Below are 21,163 nucleotides of genomic sequence, written 5' to 3' on the forward strand. Positions count from 1 at the left end.
ATTTCTCACATCATAGATGCTTCCATGGATGTGAGACTGTGAAACTGCCCAATGATACTTGGGAATAAATTACCATGGCCATAAGATAAAATAAGACACGATGATGTCTGGGGTTTTTTTTGGTTGTTTTTGTTTTCTTTTTTAATATGTTTTTGAAGAAACACAGTAATTCTATTTTCCTGTCGAGAAAGAACGCAGAGGTGAAAAAGTGCCTTATTTAAATTATTCAAGTTTGCTATGATTTAAAACAGACTTTCAAGCTGGTTTTTTGTTTAAAGGGAAAGCTCCAGAAAACAAGCTAACCAGTTTAGCCTTTTAACTCAACCTTGAAAATAGATTTTTAAAAAAGGCAAAAACCCAAAGTCCTCCAAAAGGTATACATTTCCTGAGTCAGCATTAAGTCCTGGGCAAAACCAGGATTTCATTTCAAGAAAGGATCTGGCAGCACGGTGGTTTTTCAAAGCACTGTTTTCACCCTGAAACTGAGTCTATATTACATTATTCTCTGCTCAGGGTTACACAAGGACTTTTGTAGCAAGTAGTTCAGGAATAAAGGATGTCTGTTTCCAAGTGATAACCTGCAAGCTCAGCCCAGAGTTCAAGAGGCAAGCTGGGCTCCCGCTTCTCGTTCGTCATTTTCCGTCATAAAAATTCTGCGAGGTACATCACATACTTGTTGGCATTTGCTTTCGGTGATAGCCCCAGCTGCTGCCGGTGGGTCTGCTCATGTGCACCTGGTTATCTGTGCAAAACGTTGCCATGCCAATTAGGCTTAGCAAGCAGCTCACCCTCTCTGTGTGGTGCTGGTGCTGTAAGGCTAACTGCTGTTGAACAGTGGTCCCCGGGACTGGGATTCTGTGAATACGCCGGGGGAAGATGTGCTGCATAAAAAGATATGATCTGTGTACGTTAGCTTTGAGGTGAAGAGCGGCATCACAAATACAATAATCAGGCTGACTGCAGGAAAACATCTTCTACTGAACTGCCTTCATAAACACACATGTCAGATTTGTTTCACCAGATTTCACTTCTTCCAGTAATTGAAGTAGACAAATTACTCGGAATGTGAAAAATCAGGCAGGTCTGGCCCTGGTTTGTTTTCTGTAACAAAATCCCAGGCCACGTGTTTGCCAAGAAACACGCACCAGTATTTAAAGGGAACCTTGGCTGGGCATACTGTTGTTTCCCTCTCTCCTACCCACATCCTGCAAACTGCGGTGGAATTTTGGCATTTATCGGAATTGGTGTAACTGGGGGAAAGGCAGATGCTTTCTCCCTCTCAGCCTGATGCCGGATATACATGGGTGGGTCACTCCATGTTCCACTTCAGATGACTTTAAAACCACCTCAGAGGAGATGAGTCCGGTCCATAGGAATGGGAATAAGTCACAAATGCCCATGGTCCTTTGGAAAATCACAAGGTAGCTGAAGTGCTGGTATGCACAACCTCTCTTCTGTCAGCCTCTGGGAAGCTTCCACTAGGACAGCGTATTTCCCCCATTAGACCTTTTGACTGTCCTGGCATTTCCACTTGAGATATTTTGGTCACAAGCATGCTCTTCCCCGAGAGCGTCCCCGGGTTAGTGACCCCTTACTTCCTAGAAACACTTTCCCAGCAGCAGCCTTTCCATGTGGCCTGGAGCCAGACATCAGTCCCCGTGTTCCCAGGTTCCTGATCCAGACCCCTGATAGTGCCTCTCTCTGCCCGAGTGCTCTTGTCCCACACACTCTGCCATGTGTGCCGTCCTAGAAAACTGATCGACAGCCAGCATGCTCCTAACCGTTTCGGCACATACACTATGAGCCTTTTCCACAGGCTCTCAACAAGACAGTTTTCTCAGCTGAAATAGCCTGAGCAGCATTTAAAAGGATCCATGAAAAACAAAACAAACCCACTGAACACCAACCTTGAAAAGACACACAGACCTGTCACCACAACTGTGAGTAATTTTGACTCAGCATTTTAAGGGAAGCGTTCCTATCCATACCATCGCTGCTCTAATGGTGTAAACAACAGCCTGAACATGCAGCATGCCTGTGTTAATGTGAGACAGCTTACAGAACAGCACACGGATGCAAAACCACCTGAACAGCTCAGCTGGATGTAGCTGGCGTACCCGCACCACAGCCTCCCCTCAGAGGTGCCCCTGTCCCTTTCTGCTCCCTTGGAGAAAGCAGGAATTGGCATTTGGCACTACTGGCATTAGGCCATGTCAGGAATGAGCACCGATTCCCTTTTCCCTAATCAAATAGCTAGCATAAACCAGCCATAAGCAGGCAAAATGAAGAGAAAGGCAAATCCATCTCCAGGAATAGGTGCTACGTGCATGTCTCAGCTGTTGAAGTCCCCTTTAGAGCACCGCAGCAGCCGGACGGGCTGGGAAGGCTTCACCTCCGCTTGGGGAATAGAGCTTGCCCCCCTGTGCCTGGGGACATACAGACTCTTGGGCCCCACATTTCATCTCGCAGGTAACACTCACTGGGCACAAACCAAACTGCTCCTGATATTTGCCCTTTTTTAAAGCTTTTCTAAGCTTTTTCTAAGCTTATTTCACCAATGAGGAGTAGGAAAGCAGTCCGGCCTAAGAGGAGACACAGACCTGGAATAAACACCCTCTACTGTGTTTGTGGCATTGCTGGGGCAGGGGTTGAAGGCCCAGGGCCTGAGATGGGGCCCTGGGCTGTGGGCAGAATGGGGGGAGCCCTCAGGACTGGGACAGTGCGCTCAGGGCCAGGACACTCTGCAGCAGCATAGCTGGCTCTGACTGAATTTCCTGGCATGCTTCAACTCTAATTTGGGAAAGAAAAACATAGGCTGGCGCAGCCCCCAGGAAGGTCACTGCCTCCTGTGGCACCAGGCTGACAGCCCGGGCAAGGCTTTCCAGCTCAGCCCCACCAGCATCCCTCTGTCTCTGGCGCTCAGCTGCTGCTCGCGGCGGCCCTGTGAACGGCCGGCCGAGGCCCAGCAGGTGCGTGCCGGGGCGAGCCGCCCAACAGGTACCCAACGGGCTGGTTGGTGCTGCTCTCCCAGAAAGCGCCGGCTGCTGCAGACCACAGCCGGGATGCTGATGCCCGTTGGCGGCACAGTGGCCGTGCCAGCCCCACGCGCTTCCCAGCACGAAGGTACGCCAGCACGGAGCCTAAATTCAATGAAAGACAGAGGAGCACAGCACCTCTCCTAGAGGTTGCTCCTAAGGGAGCAGCTTCGTTGAAAGCCCCAGCAAGCAATTCGTATTGCTGCTTAGGATTCCTTCCTTAAACATCTACAATAACTTCCATTTTTTTGATGGAGCTTCCTTCCTAAAAACTGTTATCTCCCTCTCCTTGGAAAAGAACATTAAAGAAAATGTTTCTGGGTTTCTGAAATAAAATCTAGTTAAAGTGCCTGTGCAGGTAGATACCCGTGCGTTATTGCTGATTTGGGACATTTTACAGTCAAAGTCATCCAGCACCGTCCATTACAAGATCCTGGTTTCAGGAATGTGAAAGTTGTCAGATTAATTGCCCTGGCTGAAAGATTCCATACTGCATGCCTATCTCAGGGTGATTCACAATTATAAAGGCAAAAATCGGGCAAAGGAAGAACTTATTGTCCCCTTGAGGCCAGGCAAATACTAAATCATACTTTGTTTTGCCCATCTTCTGAAATTCTTATGCAGCTTCAGCATCTCACACACTGCAGTGCTTATAAATTTGGAGAGCAAGAAGTAGGATTGCTCAATGGCAGGGATGTTTTCCTTCCAGTTCCTGTGTAAACCTACAAACATTTGACCAAGCTATGTGCCCTTAAAAAAGCCTGTACATGTTCAGCAGCAAAGACTTAACACCCAAACTCCCCGAGGCTACATTAGGAACAGATAGGCTTCTCTCCTCTCTGCTTTCTACAGGGCAAGAATTTCTCCACCGAGCAAGCAAACATACTCCAGTCATGCTAGGCAGCGCTAAACAGCAACTGTTCCCATTACCCAAACTAAGAGCAAGATGCTGTTTATCCAGTACTCCAAAATTTCTGCTGTTTGTGCCCAGATATGAAAGCAAGAGTCAGATCCAAACAATGAGGGCTGAAGGCCAGCTGGGCAGATCAGCAAAAGACAATGGCAGATGAGGATAGGTTTGTGAAACTATATAAATAAATACTAACAATGAAAAAACAGCTGGTGCCAAGTGGCTAGAGACTCAGTATCTGTGACTAATTGGGTATTTGTTCAGCTATGGAACACCAATCTAACACCAAATCCCGAAACCCCATAGTAAAGCCAGGAAATTGCAAATCTCGTCTCATTTGCACATACTACAAAGCTAGCAAATAATAACAGGAAGCATATTCCTTAAGGAGAAAAACTGAAACGCGTGTTATTTTCTTTTCCTTTCCTTTGTCTCCTTGCCAGAGACAAATCTGAAAGCAACACAGTTACTGAAACGGCATTCACTGCAGCGGACTTACTGTTTGGGTTTGGAACTCCAGAAACAATGTCTTTGCTGTCGGGAGCAAGGGCGGCATAATTCGCATGGTGGTGGTGATGACGGTGGTGGTGGTGGTGCCTTGCTGGCATTTTTGTGGTATATGGTGCTCCACCATTCTCCTCAATGTTGAACTGATGCAGATCGCTGTTGTTCAAGGGATAACTACAAAATAAATTCAATTCAAATTAAGAGGGGTAAACAGTAGGACAAATTGTACTTTTGGAGAGACAGAGTGCAAACTTTCTTGGGAAAAAAAAATGCACAGCTTTTTTTGTGAATAAAACTTTTAACAAGGTATACCCCAAACCTTTACAGTTTTCTGTTAACAGGAGACTCATAAGGTGAGGAGAAAGGATGCCTCGGCTTTTTTGGCATGACTTTAATATCAGAATTACTTTTGGTTTTACACAGTACACAATCTCTGCTAGACTCTTATGCTGAGTTAAATTCTGACTTATGGAATACGGTTCTCAAAAACATCAAAATTTGTCCTGCAGGAATTTGCTGCTTCACCTGGGAAAGGAAAGCAGTCAGGCAGCAAACAATAACTCTTTCTAAGTGAAGCTGTCAGAAGAACAGACTAAGGAACAGCCCCAGAACAACATTACATTCCTGAGAAAGTTCAGGCCTCCAAATTTACAGTGCAAAATAGCTGTATGAAAAATTTGTGACTTGGGAATAAATGCAGAAAGATACCATGGGAAAGGAAAGGTTTTACAGGTAACAACATACAAAAGAGCACTCGGTCAAAAAGGAATCACACTTGTGCTGGTAAACTAACTGGGTTGTTTTGGCTTTTTTTTTTTTTGCATATGTTTAGTTAGGATATTAACTGTTGTCAGACTACAACATATGGAGAAATGGAGACACACTGAAATTTTAATTCATCATCTCTAACTCGGATGTGTCAAATGACACTGTTGATTTTCTTCAATAGTTTTAACTGATGCTGTTTCAGTTTATTGCTTGACATTATAATGAATTTCTAGAAATGATATTTTCTCTCCATGACAGTAACTAAGAAAGACTGAGATAAGTCTACATAGATACAGCAAATGACTTGAATGTGCTTTCCTCAGAGGAGCGCTTAAAATTTCTATAAGGTTTTAACTTATTGTATAGTATTGCATTAGTCAGTAGTTGCAGTAAATCAATTCATTCCAAGAAAAGATAAATCCCCTGCCCATTTGAAAAATGCTAAAGAAATTATATCTTCAGCTCAATGGGTTTTCAGTTTGCTTGTATTACTAACAGCAGCTGAAAACCTGACAATACGCAATAAAGACAAACAGAATAATTAAAGGAACAATGAATAAATGATACCTAGCTACTTGCTACATATTTCCTCTGCAGATTACTTATGATTCAAAGCAAAATTAACCAGTCATCTGCAAATAAACACATCTGTATCATTTCCAAAGATATGCTGAAGCATGCAACTCGGTACATCATTAATAACCACTGTCGTCTTAGTAACAACTTCTGACATGAGATTTCTGACTGGGTAGTAATTGAATAACACTTTTATGCTGGTTACTTCTGGAAAGCAGGAGGTGGGGAGGGGAATGTTTTGTGTATTAATCTTGGCAGGTTCCTGGCATGTAGCAAAGCCTGCCAATGAAGGCACTTCTGATGCCTTATTTCCCTTAAGGAAACAATGCAAATAGGGGTCTAATCCACAGGGGACAGCTTTGGTGATCTCAGACAATCCAGGACTGGTTTGTCTTTTGAAACTGCTCTATATCTTCAATGTTATAATCAAATCAAGCAAGTGGCTACTGGGGGAAAATGGTACAGGCTAATGAGATTGCACGCTAATTGTAATAGCTCTCCTGCACTCTCCCTTCAAGCACCTTGGACTGCAGTGACATTTTTTTACTAAGAGGACAGATGGCTTTGTTCACACAGTTAAAACCCTTATTGGAAATAAGATCAGTTTTGGGCTGGAGCCTCAGCACACCCTTCTTTTCAGACTAGGATTCAATTTTTTTTCAAGACACAAAACCCCACGTGCTTGGGAGTTGCTTTGATTTCACCCACTGGCAGGTTGGCTTAGCAGATTTTCAACTGGTCTTTTCAAAATGTATGAGAACACACCAAATCCTTACATTGACTCCTTGTATTGCTATGGGCATGAGGTAGCTTCCATGCTAAAGTGGGAATGAGCTGAGCACCTGAATGAGCCAAAACCCTTCTGGCATGAGGTCAAACATGCACCAAATGCTCTAGACATATTTCTTGACTATCCAGAGAGGAGTGCTCACATGATGTAAAATACAGGGAGACCATTACTTCAAAGAAAGAGCTAGCCTAGCATAGCTGGTGTTCAGGTGTGCACTGAAGTCCTTGAGGACAATCTGCCACAGAGCTCCAGCCAGGATGTCAATACTCAGGCAGTGCACTCCGATGTGAAACCCCGTGTTGAAACTGCTGACCCATTAAAAAGGCTGTGGCCACCTGCACTCTTCCAGGGCTGGCAGAAACTAACAGATACTGAGGCAAACTCATCTCAGCAGTCAGTCAACTCTTGCACTTCTCACAGATATGGGGTAGGGCTGAGGAAGACTTTTGCACCCATACTGTCACTACTAGACTGATGAGTTACTGAACAATCATACACAACAGGGCTTACAGCAGCCTCAGAGCCAGCCCACTGGAAGAGCTGACAGTACCCAAACAAGAATATTGTGAGTAGTCCAAATCTCTTTTCTGTGTACGCTTGATGATATAATTCAGGGGCGCACTGGACATCCTAGTGCAGTTTTTACAAGGTGGAACCATTATTATCTTGTATCACATCTGGTTTTCACTTATTTTGCTGTTCTTCGACAGCCTTAAATCTAGAGACTTGAGACTTTTCTCCTTAATGCATCTTTTTTTTTTCCATTAACTTTTCTTTCTATTGCTTGCTTCTATCTGGCTTACCTGGACAGATAATAATGTTCATGCATCCTTCCCAACCCACTGATGCAAATAAATCACTACTTTCAATGAACCAACTTTCTGACCATTTCCTAAGCCCTTTACGTTTTCATACTTGCTCCCCAGACATCAAGTAATGTGCCTACCTGGACAGCTATTGGTTTTCTTCCTTTCTCTTGTATTTGTCTTTCGGCCCTCCTAGTATGTCAAATGTCACACCTTTGTTTTACCTTTTAATAGTCCATTGGCTGTCCTGCAGGTTTCCTCTTTTTCCTCTGTTATTTACCTATGTAGTTTTTCCAACAAGCTCTAGCTGCTTCCTATATAACCAACTCCTGTTCTTCAAGGAAAATGGGGCAGAGCCCTACAGGCTATTCTGTAAAGGAAGAAAACATTTCTTCCTTCTCTGTCCCTTCCTCAGTCACAGCACTCCTGAGAATTCAGTTACCGGAGGCTGAACCTTCAAAAAAGCCACTCAAAGTGCACAAGATGCTTGGTATCGCCTTTAGCCTCAAACTCACATAACTACTTTCCTCTGACCAAAAAGGCAGCATATTGAGGACAGGGCAAATAACATTGGATTACTTTTTCCATTTTAAAAAATTTATTTACGTTAGTAGTCCTCTATCCCAATTTTAGACTCCTCATCCTTTGCTTTAAAAGCTATTTTCCCTTGACATTCTTATATTTCACGTGCTCCAGCCATCTGCTGCCTTACCAAACCATGCCTCTAGCGTACAACTCGCACATATAGGAGATCGTAGAAAAATGGGGACTAGAAAGGTATTTGGAAGACTGAATTATCCACCTCTCCCCTCAAAACCAAACTAAGCAGGCTTACGTTACCCCAACTGGTCGACTGAACTGAGTCTTCAACACCTCCAGTAGCAGACTCCATGACCTCCTTCTGCAATTGATCTCAGTGTCTCGCCATGCTTACCCTTACTTTCTTTGTTTATCCTGTCTCCTTTACTGCAATTTAAGCCTGCTATTTCCTCTCCCATCCACCACAGACACAGTGAACAGGTTATTTCTTGCTACAGAAACCTGTGTTTTTGAAAATGGCTCTTCGCATCTCCCTTCAGGGTCTGAAGAGCTCTGAATTCTTCTGTTGCCCCTCACAGGTCACATATTTCCTACAGCTCTGATACATCTTTGCTACCCCCTGCTCTCCCTCTGACATGTGATGCTCAGAACTAGGCACCCCATTCCAGATGAGGCCTTGCAAATGCCCTGCAAAGGGAAGGGGTCGCTTCCCATGTCCTACGGGATCCACTCCTGTTTATACACTGGAACATGACATTTGCTTTCTCCTAAATAGCCTGGGGTTTTGACTCATGTTCAACCTCTGATCCTCAAGAACACCAGATCATTTCCTAAACTGGCCAGGCTGCCACCCTCCACAACCTCAGCTGTGAGGCAGGTTACTCCTACTTAACAGTACAAACATACTATCGTTCCTCCTGAGCTGCAACCTTCAACTTTCTCATATGCTAAGATCATAACCTGTTCAGGACTCTTCTCTCATCCACGACAGGCCTCGTGTGAGAGGACCTCCTATTTTGGTGTAACCTGTGAGCAACAAGAGATTTTTTTTTTAAAGTTATCGCCTTTCTGTGCCATCCTCCCAGCTGCCATCCTCATTCTCCTGTAGAACCTAACTGTGCAGACCTGCATAAAGGTCTCTCACCGGTGTTCCAGAGCAGGCTTCCTCCTCCATCCTGTCCGTGTCCCCTTCTTCCACACTCTTTTTGTAGGCATCTCCCACCTGTCTGAAGTTACACTTGGAGAGCAAATGGTGGGGCTCTCTTCTCTCCCCTCCTTGGGGAGGCTGGTGGGGCAATAGCACAAAGCAGGCTCACACTATTATGCCTCTTGGATGACTCTGCATCGAATTTAGACCCTCCCTGCTATACCTGAACAGTGGCTTAAAAAAGTCCCTGGCTTCTAGGTCTCATTGTGATAAATAACCTTCAACAATTACCACATCCACCTCTATTCTTTGAACACTGCTTCTCCACCAAATCACTGCAATTTTCTAATATTTAACAATCTTCAAACTTCACACAAACATCTCCACAACCCATCTCAATCCTCCCCCATTCACAGCTCAGAGCAAGCCTGATGGTGATTTGTGCAGCTTATGGCAGCTCATATCCACACTGCAGGCTTTGTGCTGAACGTGTTGGGAGGCTCCCCGACCACTTCACTCCCTGGTAGACCTTTCACCCATCCCCATATTGTAACAATACCTTCTCCAACATCGAAATGGGCTTTAAATAGGCTCCCAGATGGCATTCAGGGGAACCGTTAAAGTGTAAGTTAACATGTATGTGTATTAATGTGTACCCATGCAGGAGAGTCTCTCGGAAGTCTAACAAAAGCAGCCAATGCATGTGAAGCTTCACTGTGGCAGCTGAGGAGATGAGGCTTAACAGCTCTGTTAAGCCAAACATTCATTTTTTGGGGTTAGCCTCTCCCTTTGAGGAAAAAAACAACCAACCAACCAAAATAGACTTGGGGTTTATTCCTTGCCTATGCTTCAAAAGAAGTTAAAACTACCCCAAACAAACCCAACTGAATTTTTAGCCAAGCTTGCTTCAATTACATTTAGAATCTCACACACCCCTTGTGTTGCTAGAGCATGTAAAGGGGCACAGAGGAATTTTGCAAATTCTGGAAATTTCCCTGTAGAGAGGAATGCAGAGGAAACAGGGGGATAGGAAGAAGGTGGTGTTCTGCGTGACTATCCATTAATGGCCAGAACCATTGGATTGAAGCAAAAGACTTTGAGAGGACTCAGCGTTATACGAGAAGGGAACACAGCCCATGGCAGGAGGACTGCTTATGAAAGAAAGGATGAAGTTTCATTTTTGCAGCCAAGGATTGGGATGTATAAAAGCAACGAGTGTTCCTCAGTAAAGGAGGACTAGGATCACTCAGAACAAACCTATGTTGTTTTTTTATTTCCTGCACCATGTAACCAAGACCTCTTTGCTGGCCAGAACTGGCTTCCTAAACTGTGAGAAGGATAACTAAAGCTGACAGCGGTGTTACACTTCCATGCTCTGTCCTGCCACCACCAGATGACAGGAGAGCTGGCCCGTTTGCTTCCTTCAGGGAAGATGTGTTGCAGATTTCTCTCCCCACTGCCAGCGATGACCAGCAGTCCCCATCCATTCCTACGGACACCTCAGAAAGCAGAGAGGGCAGCCAGCAGCCTTCTCCCAGCCAGACAAACCAACCTTGGCAGGAAGGGGAAAATGGTGATGGGGAGCTGGGTGTTCAGAAATGGCGATGGGAGCAGGGAGAATTTCTCCTGTAGGAGATCAAAGTATATGCAGCAGCCTCCCGCATTACAAAATGCTGAACTAAGTTTTGAAGCAGGAGTAATCTGGAATTCTCCACAAGAAGAACAGAGCCTGCAGCAAAACATGTTCTAATAAAACACTAAGAAACAAATCTCAACTTGACAAAGTCATCGTCCTTACAGATTTCACCTTATCTACATAAAGATCATTAAAAAATATACTGCCTCGCAAAACTGTCATGCAAAATATGCCCACTGGGGAACTAAGCTTGCTTTTCTTCATTTACAAATGGTTTTAATTAATGATAACGATAGCTAATGATATTTAATCACCTGTCAAAAAAATTCATTGTCCCAGATGCCCTTGCAGATGAGAAAACTCTGAAAAGCAGACACAAAATTTTCTAAGACAGATGAAATCCTCCTCCAGGTCAGTGCTGCCTTCCCCTTTCAGTCACAGGCAGGCTATGTACGCCTGGCCTTGGGAAATAAAACAACTTGGGGCGGCTAATCCAAGCAAGCTAACTCAGGTTAAAATAGGAGCAAAACCAAGCAAGGAACTTAGGCCTCCAAGACAGCCTGCGGCTGATGTCAGGTTGCTAACCACGCTACAGCCTTTTCCACCTCTTAACCCGCTAAATAACTCAGGTCCTCCGGGCTAAGCACATCCCTATCTCTCTCTCCCTTCCGTGGCATCACGCACCTGCCAAAGCACGCAGAGAAGCAGGCGCAGGCCCGAGGCTTAGCTAGTTGGGGAGAATATGTGAAGCCACGGGATGTGACAGAAGAAGTTGTTGGACAGAACAGATTAAAGCGTTGGCAGCTAACAAACGTTACAGAACGTGCCCTGAAGGATTGCTGGAATTCAGAGGTAACTAAGGGAGAGCTACACACGAAATGGCCAAACTTCACCAGAGCACTGAATGGGAGCATCAGGGACTTTTTGTGAGAACAACCTGGCAAGGCCAGCACTGCCTGGGGAACCATATCAGTAATACCACATAATGTCCAAACTACCTAGGTTGCCTTGGGAAACTTGAGTACAGACTTACTTAGCAAAACCGGGAGAAATGTGTGGAAACAGCGGAGGTAACTGAGAGGAGATAAGGGAAGGGAATGCAATCATGCATCAGTGAAGAACAAGCATGAGAAAGGGGAGGAGGGGGAGAAAAGGGACCAGCCACATGTAAGCAAGCTGCTGGTCAGTATGCTTGGCTGGTCAAGCACCCATCACTGCAGTCTAGGCCATCTTAACCGTAGTCCTACCTTCTATTGGTGTGTGTATGCATACAGGATTGAGCTCTCTGTGCTGCCCCATGTTTGTGTGCTGCTGTTTGTGGCTGCAGGTACTGGTTAAGGCACTGCTCTCCACCTCTTTTGCTCTGTGTGGCTGGCTGAATGTGTGCTTGATGGGTATTTACATCTCTGGAATACATGCTCAGCATCTCTACATGCTGGGCTCAGAAACCAGGAGCTACAGCAGCCTCACATCTAGCAGATTAGGAAGGTGAAGTCACTTTAGCCTTAAAACGAGTCCACGGGATTTGGCTTGGCTTAACAATATGCTCCCATCTTACAAAACCTTCGAAAAACCATCTCTATCCCTAAAAAGCTGAAATTCCTTGAAAAAAACATGTGTTTTAAAAAATTAATCAAACTGTAGAAGTTTTGTGCTTCTAAATTATTCCAATTCTGAACGTTGTTAATGCCCTACAAAGAAATATGGGGTCTTCTGAATTTTCAGTAATTTGCCGTAACTTTAAAGTCCAGCATTAACATACCTGATACCATCACCAAACAAATTACTTTAGTTTGGGTTATAGATTTTTACCCTTTTAACACATTACCAGTAAAGCCACTGAGCAGGTACAGTGTGCAGCAAGTAAAAACTCTTATCAAGGCAGGACAGAATTTTTCACTTAGTTGCTCAGAAGACAGTATCAATAGGTAACACATAAATCAATCACTCAGCACAGCAAGAGCTTTCTTATTTACAAACTTGTCAGCTGTCCTACCTCTGTTCTCACTGCAACACTTGGGCAACTCATCTGAGTTACAGCAATGAATCTTAAAAGCGATTTTTAGACTTCTTTTTAAAGTCAGAAATTAAGAATGAGAGACACATTAAATACAACAGTAGAAACTGAAAATCAATGGCAATAAATGGAGCCCTCTGGGTTCAAAATTTTGATACAGAAGCAGTATCCAGTTTTACATTCAAGTTCCTTGAAGCCTTGCTTCAGATCAGCTCTGCTTATTGATTCAGCAAGCTCCAGGTGCTGAAGACACAGACGCTGAAGTCCCAATGCTCCCTTGCCTCCTCCATTCCTCTTCTCCATTCCCACAGTCTCTAGCAAAGTTCATAGCTTTTCCTTTTCCAGCTCCTCCCACTGCATGTTCTGCTGTAAAACTCTGCTTCTCCTAGACCCTCTACTTGAGCATTTTGTTTCCCTGGCCCATTTGTTTTCTTCTGAGTTCTTCCGTCCTTTCTGTGTGACTCCTACGCTCCTACTGATCAAAGCGACACCAAGATGCTGGCCCTGCTGCCTTCCAAGGCCTCAAAATTCAGGGGCTTGGCCCCTGGAGATGAAAAGGAACGCAGCTGTTTTGTCATCTGTTTAGCTACTGAGGTCATTGCTATGTCACTACATAATTTAGAGTGTGCTGGAGATTTGTTAATGTTTTGGTTTTTTAGTTCTCTGAGGTTCCCAAAATTGCAGAAACTGGTAACAACAGGCAAACCATCATGATTATAATTCCAGCACAGTCTGCTATGTGCTTAGTGGGGAAAAAAATTATAAATAATTAGTTTCTAATCTGAAGTTTAAATTCTGTTAGATCAGTACTTCCTACTACTAATTAGGTGTGGCTACTTCTTTCATTTTCTTGAGGATGCAGGAGTAAAAGATGTTTTTCATTGCCTTATTTTAAAAAAATGCAATTTTTTAAATAGTCTTTCAACATACGACATTGCTAAGCCAGGAGCTACAGGTTTTCCAAATTGTTCCTGTTTGAAACTTCTGTTCTTGCTTAATTCAATACATCTTCATCCTTGATACGATCAGCTGCAGGTTTTACTGTTTGATAGTTTAAAGCTAAAGGTCGGAGGAAAAAAGGAGGAAAAAAGGAGGAAAAAAGGAGGAAAAAAGGAGGAAAAAAGGAGGAAAAAAGGAGGAAAAAAGGAGGAAAAAAGGAGGAAAAAAGGAGGAAAAAAGGAGGAAAAAAGGAGGAAAAAAGGAGGAAAAAAGGAGGAAAAAAGGAGGAAAAAAGGAAGCACTTTACAAACTTAGAAGATAAAAGGTACAAAAACAAATCAAAAGTTAAAATATAATTGTGGTGACAGTTTGAAAACAGAGCCCTAGGGGCATTTCCAATGCTTTTCCAACAGCTGTAACTCAACATTTATCTTATTTTTAAATTGGAAGATTCCTCAGTTCTCAGAAGGTATGATGACTAAGCCAGTCATCACGAATGCTTCTTCTGCCAGAGAGAAAATGAACTAGGTTGCTTCTGTAAAGATACACGCAACAGACCATTCAAGATAAACCACCACTAAACCAAAAGGAGTCGTCCCACGTTGTCAAGAGAAAGCCATTGTTCCACAAACAAAAACAAAGAAGTAACGCTGGGTCTAAGATATCAGGCTGGTGGAACTTCCCATCTCCACCAACCTTCCCTCTGTGCCAAGTCTGCCAAGACTCTATCTGAAAAAAAAATATTACCATCTTCAGGAGAGTTGGATGGGAGATGCTGTATTTTTTTGAACACTACCTCTTCCTCCAGTTCAAAGTTGAGGGTTATTGCATGCTGAAATCAAAAGCAACATGCAAGTTATTACAAACATGCTTGCATTTTCTGTAGCGGCCTGCTAATATATGCAGTGGACAATGCATAGAGAGACTTGATTTGTGCACTTTACAACTAAATTCAGATTACCTCTTCTGAAAATAAGTTGTTTTGCTTTAAAGGACAGTCATGAAACAGTCATTAGTAAGTAGTTGAGAGGAGCATTTAGTCTGCAGGAGCTTTATTACTGGAAGTGACTCATATCAAGGGAGGAACTCCAGCTGAATCAAGTTCTTATCTGGTTTTTCTTTTTGTGACACAGCGGCAACAAAAGCAGCAGCACATACACTCAGAAAATAAGCCTATTTGGCAGTCACTTCAAGGTACAACAGCACGTGGAAAACAAGGGAAGCCAAACAAGGTTGTCATCATCATTATCACACAGCACTTCGCAATGTACTCTTGCAATGCAAGGGACAGAGAGAAAGGTGTGGTCTGTCCCTTTACATTATGTTTTTTCTTATCTACTTTGACTAGTACTGTTTTTGTTCAAAAGCTGCATCTTTCTATGTGCCTGTTGCCTGCTGAGAAAGGTGGACTGGTTTTCTTGCCGGTCCTTCAACACTAAAACTTGGGGGCATGCCTAGCAGCACTGTGTTTTTCCAAGCATTTGCAGTTTGACTGTAAAATAGGAAAAACTATTTTGAAATGGTTTGAAACCTTGGTCCTCACACTGTAGCACAAGTTGGGTTAGGGTGCAGAGGCTTGACCAGCAGAGTGATAGTTCAGACTGGCTCCGAAAGGAGATTCTTGGCTAGCACTGTTTTAACAAAAGGAGGTAGGGTCCCAGTGGATCAGTACCCTTTTGAAGCAACACACAGTCTGAGATCAATTTTAAAAAAGAATTCCTATTTTATGTCCATCAATGCCAGCTGGTCTGCAGCAGCTCTGGTTCGGACAGTCTCTTTGGCTACCATTAGCAGTGCTGCAATGACAGCATTCCCCTACAAGCCTGCTTTCGTTGCTTCTCCTTTACAGAGCAAGAGGAAGACCAATCACCACCAACAGTCCTTCCAGAGATCTGGTGTGTCAGGTTAGATGGACGTGTGTCAAAACTTCTCTCCTTTCAGCTAGGTAGGAGTAGCCTGCCTGCTTGATACACAAACTGGAATAACTGGTGGAAATCCTCCTCTGAAAACAGATGATCACTGCACTGAATTGTCTTCCTGCTCCCCCTCAGAAGGCTCCATCTAGGCAACTTTGACACCTGAGAAGCAAGTGATATACTGAATTTCATTTTTTCCCATTTTAGATGTTCCCCTGCTTACTCCTTGCCAGCAGCTGAAGATCCATTTTCAAAATCACTTGCAAGCTCTAATACTCTTTTCTCTTGCAGGTCAAAGAGACATCTTCTGCATCAGTCATCCAGAAGTAAAGAAAAACGACAATTTAAGTCACAAGGCCATAATATATATGCCTTGTTTCCATCCACAATGTGAGAAAGCAATCCTCCTTTTCGTCAGTTTGCACATGGGTTCCCTGATAAAAAGGGTCTGGAAGGACTTGTCGGTTCTTTTCCTTAAGTGTGCAAACACCCAACTGCCAGATTTGGAAACGCATTACAAAACCCGATCCCTTTGTTCACTTTGCCTGTGACTCACATCAGCTAGAGAAAAACAGCTGAAAATGAAAGTTTAAAGAAAAAGCCCACACTAAAACAATTTACTAAAAGTGCCAACACTGATTATTGTATTTCAGTATCATTTCAGTATTCAATATTAGTCAGTAATTTGCATGCCGGGGCCTGGCTGGGGCTGAAGAGTATTTCAGCCCAAGTTACAGATATTGCAGGTATTTCAGTCCAAGTTACAGATGTGGTATCACCAGCTTTTCGACTCCCCCACCAGTTCCTGGGAGAGAGGACGCAGGATTACAGAGTTATTACAGGGCTAATGTTACTCCCCTGCAAATCTGAACAGAGTGGAGAGCCAGGTCTGAGCTCTACCAAACGCAGAAGGAAGGCCTGAAGAGGGATGCTCTGAAGATACCCACAGCCAAGATTCATCAAGCAATTCTCCAGCATGTTGAAGAATGCAGCCGATTACTCGCTGGACTTCAGATCAGTGTAATTTCTCAGACACCTAGCACTGGACTCACACACAACGACCCCATTCCCCCCAGGCTGGCGCGACGATAGTGTTTATCACCTGTAAGCATATTACAGAAGTGTTTCTAAGTGTATGATGGACTTGTAAAAAGAAGGTTTCAGACTTGCACGATCAATAGACTTCAGAACAGGGTGGAGAAAGTTTGCACACACCATTCAACAGGTATCCCTGAGAACGTGCTTAATTTGGACTCAGAAGGTGGCACCTCCTTCAGGCAGTTTGCAAGGCTTTTTTTTAAACAACTTCCCTGTATATTTAGAACACATTTGCAATGGGTTGATTTCTGTGTACCTAGAATGACTGCATAACACGCTCTCTGGTAAAAATTGTGTGGCGTTTCCTCATGAGGAACTCCTAGTTAAAATACTTCAACGCGATGTATAAACACTCACATCCCAGGGCTATCAAGTCCCTGGATTGAGTCTGTGCATCTATAAACTACCAGTGGCTTCCTGCAGCAACATGAATCTAGGATGTAGTATTGATTTATATTGCCAGAGGTTTCCCAATATTTTATTTTTAAACGAAAGGTGCTACCACGATTAACTACTGAGTTAGCCGAACATTTTTCACCTTTCTCTCCCCAGGTAACTTGGTTTTCACCTGCAGTGTTTTGTGGTGCTTCAAACAAGAAATTTTATTCCTAATATCACAAGGCCTGTATTAGTCACTCGTTAAAAACAATATTTTGTAGGTAACAAGCGTGCTAATTTTAGGGAAACACACCCAAATGTGCTTTTAAAGCAACTTATTTGTACTACCTAGTTTGGTGCAGGGGCACCTGATTCCACCTCTGCTCAGGTGACAAAAGCTGCACAGGTCAGTCAGAGCAATGCCAGGGTCAGAGAGGAAACAGGTAGAGATGCTCCCTCCTCCCAACCGCCTCCCAGCCCATTTGCTACAAGAAGCCAACTAAGACTAGAGCAAGGAAGGACAGAGATATTGATCTGCTCTTACCTATCCCATCACTCGGTGACTTTGCTGGCACAGATTTCTGCAGGCAGCAAGGAGGATGTGGGATGAAAAAGTGAAAGGGGAGTGCAGAGTGTGTGGGCTGCTTCACCAGAGAAGCTGAATGATAAGTGTTTCCCTCGAGGTGACACACACAAGCTGCAGAACACACAAGTCCCATGAGGAGTTCTTCACCTGTGTGCAGACCTCCTTGCACGAGGCATTTTAACACTTAAGGACCGGATAGGCCTTGTGCTGTCTTTTCATGTGGTCTGTCAGGGAGATCCCTCATTCAGTGCCCCTTCAGCAAGAAAGCAAACCACAGGTAACAATACACGATGCGGGGGAACACTAACAACAAGCCACACAGAATCCAACGACATTATACGACAGGAATGATGCTGTAGTATGAATGTAGGTGTGTGAATTATGGAGCAACAACGCTCTACTTCAATGTGAGTATTCAAAAAAAAACTCCTCCAAGGGGCATTCAGAGCAGCAGCTGAACTAGGCTCTTGTTCCAATGGCTCCAACAAAGTTTCTCTTTCTTCCTTTCCCAAATTAAATGCTGCTGAAACAGTGGCAGACTAGCCTGGGAAAACTGAAGTCAGCCTCTGTAATTACCCACCTTAGGCTTGGCTCTGGCATTTTCACATCTCAGTGCACAATTGCTTTACTCTTTCCCCTCCCCTACAGACTGCACCGAAAACGTTGATCCAGCACAGTATTAGTGATTCCAGGGCAAAACAGGTACAAGTACAAGGTGTATCGTATCTATCCATCCTCCCCCAGAATCTTTCAAAAATAAATAATGCTTTATAACCAGAATAAGAAGATTGAAACTTTTTATTTGTACTTAGCACATACAGGAAAGATCAAAACAAATATTAAAAGACAGTGTTTGTACACAAATATATTTCACAAAAGACTTATACACTATCAAATTTGCTTTGAAAAAATTCATGGTAATACCTGTTTATAAATGTGTATTTATCAAAATCAAGTTAAAACCAACTTCATTTTTAGAATATCCCAAATGAAGATTCATCCATTCCAATAACTCCAGAGAGACCACAAATGTAAAACTGAATTAAAACAAATGCGTAAGTGAAGATGGCACTATTTTAAAAAAATAAATCGGCAAGTGATCAAAATATCAGCCAAGCCTATTTAGAGACCTAGGTTTGTAAAATATACATTCAACTTTGCAAATGTCTAACTTAAAAAATAGAACTATTTCACTGCATTGTCCTCACCTTGTAGCGTACCAATCATGAGCTGGGTTTTTGAATCCACTCCGAGAAAAGTTATCAGCGAGTAGTTTTATGCAATTGTACAGTTCACTTCCATAATCACATTAAAAATAAGAAGAGAGCAGCACCCTTTTAGCAAGGATAATTTTTTTAACATTCTTGCCTTTATAGCAGCAGGTACGGTTTGGGGGGATGCTATCAATACGATCAGTATGTCAAAAAAGGAATACACGTAGTCCACGAAGTTTTTAACTAGTGTTCTTTCCCTATACTTGTTTTCAAAGTTAGGCAAGCACCTCTATTTTTGCTGCAGAACACCAAAATTAAAAACAAATGACACCCAAATCTATGATTAGCTCAGTAGGCTCCCTTTATTGGTGGTCCATAAGCCATTTTGATTGCCAGTGTGAATGCTGGTTTTTCCTCCCTCCAACCTCCTATTTGCTTGTCGACTAAAAAAACCGAAGTTCCCCAAACTTCATCTATTTTTTTGACCCAAAAGAAACACGACGATAAAGATAACTAAGGCACACATGGCCAATCTTCAACAGCAGGCACAGGGGTCACAGATTCGAAAGTATGGTAGAACGTAAATGTAAATCCCTGGAAATATTTCTGGTCTTGGAGCACTGAAAATTTTTACCAGCTTTCATGAAAGGTTTTTCAGTATTTTTTACAAAGATACGGAAAATATTTTTCCCAAGAACGTCCATGAACACTAAACAAAGATGGATGTACATACAAAGACACACGCTTTATGCACAATACACTTTGAACATACTGCAGACAGACAAGGACCATGGAATGCAATGATCGTCTAAGATGGCAGGTGAAATGAAGATGACTTTTTCAGAGAGTCGTCATGAGTTTATCTTGGTACACCATACTTTGGACTCCTCCTAAATTCTTCTGGTTCTGTTCCTGGATATATCGTAAATTGCTGTCCTCTCCACTTGTGGGGGGGTTCCAATAGGGCCTGTCATCATGATAGGGTGGCCTGTACCATTTGCACAGTTATTGGTTAGTGAGAGGTGGAAGTAAACTTATGAGTGCTACACAGCAACATGAGCTCATCCAGCAAGCGCTAAGCATGCATGCGGTGTGACGGGCAGCTATCGGTAAGGGAAGGAAACGGTGACAGACCTATAGGCCTGATGCAGAAGCCACTCAAGCAACTGGGAATCTTTTAGCTGATTTCAAAACGCTTTGAATAGGAGCTCAGTCATGAAAAACCCTCTCTGTTCGCAAGTGTTATAGACCAGTGTCTTGCGTCAATGCTCCGGCATCCCAGAGGGATGGTGGGGAGGGAGGAGGTGGCTACGGGAAACGAAATGCATACAACAAAAAGTAAAATAAACCATATAATGCAAAAAGGTGAGCTCACAAAAAGACCTCCCTAAGGCCTAAAAAATTGAGAGGCAATGCTATTAAGAATGAAAATTGCTCTTCTGTAAACACTGCCATTGTTCAGGGCTGGTGCAGTTAATTACACTGAAGCGGCCTGTAAGTTACATAATTGCATTTTGTTAGGATGAGCACCTAGAGTCTATCGCTACGACAGGTGTTTCTCTGTGACTACGCAGTGAAACTGGCAGAAGTACTAAGAGGAAAAATATTTTTTCCTTATTTTTTCACTGCTGCTCAGAGATATTAAGCCTCGACCACTCCTATACTGTCTCCTGAATCACTGGAGGGAGGGAATAAATAAATAAACTTCGAACAGTATGTAGGAAACTGTAATATTTAAAATTCCCTTATTACCAAACTGAAGTTGCACTTTTTATTTTGGTAATTTTTTTATGCTAGCAGAAATACAGAATTACCTTTTTGTGGATATATCCTAAAGTTATATAATGACAACTGTTAAATGGAATTAATTTTCTCAGAAGACTGAACATTAACTGCAAACAAATAATTTCACTGCAATTATTTTACTAAGACGACTGAGACACAATTCCACCTATTATTTCACAAATTATGCAACAAAACCCCATATATAACATGTATTGTACAGGCAGTTTCATTTCAGCCCTTGGCCCATTCTAGTCCTGCATGCCCAGCAGAAAGGATTTAATGCATCTGTGGTTTGAGCTCAAGTTCATAGCTGGACGGATTAAGCTTTCTCAAATCAAGCTATCCAAGATGTTAAACGTCCAACTCTTCCATTTTGACTCCACGTTAGACTAACTTGAAGCTTGCACTTTAACCACACATTTAAACACGTTACCTGACTGGGACAAAAATTCTAAGCACCTTGTCTACCAAGCTCGCACAACTGAGCTTTTAAGTATGTTTCCCAGACTTACAAG

General features: G+C 43.1%; 1 protein-coding gene across 6 annotated transcripts in view; it reads right to left on the reverse strand.

The window, feature by feature from the left end:
* Window positions 1-21,163, reverse strand: part of EPB41L4B (erythrocyte membrane protein band 4.1 like 4B) — a 190,292-nt gene that overhangs the window by 71,366 nt on the left and 97,763 nt on the right. For 5 of the 6 annotated variants that reach the window (XM_075084416.1, XM_075084414.1, XM_075084413.1 and 2 more), the window contains one exon: window positions 4,445-4,626. In XM_075084416.1, coding sequence (XP_074940517.1) covers window positions 4,445-4,626 — 182 coding nt within the window. Of the gene's footprint in view, window positions 1-4,444; window positions 4,627-18,429; window positions 19,852-21,163 lie in introns of those variants that run through there. The other variant, XM_075084417.1, reaches the window with a different exon arrangement.

The sequence above is a fragment of the Phalacrocorax aristotelis genome, chromosome 2 (genome assembly GCF_949628215.1).
Source record: "Phalacrocorax aristotelis chromosome 2, bGulAri2.1, whole genome shotgun sequence".
Lineage (NCBI taxonomy): Eukaryota > Metazoa > Chordata > Aves > Suliformes > Phalacrocoracidae > Phalacrocorax > Phalacrocorax aristotelis.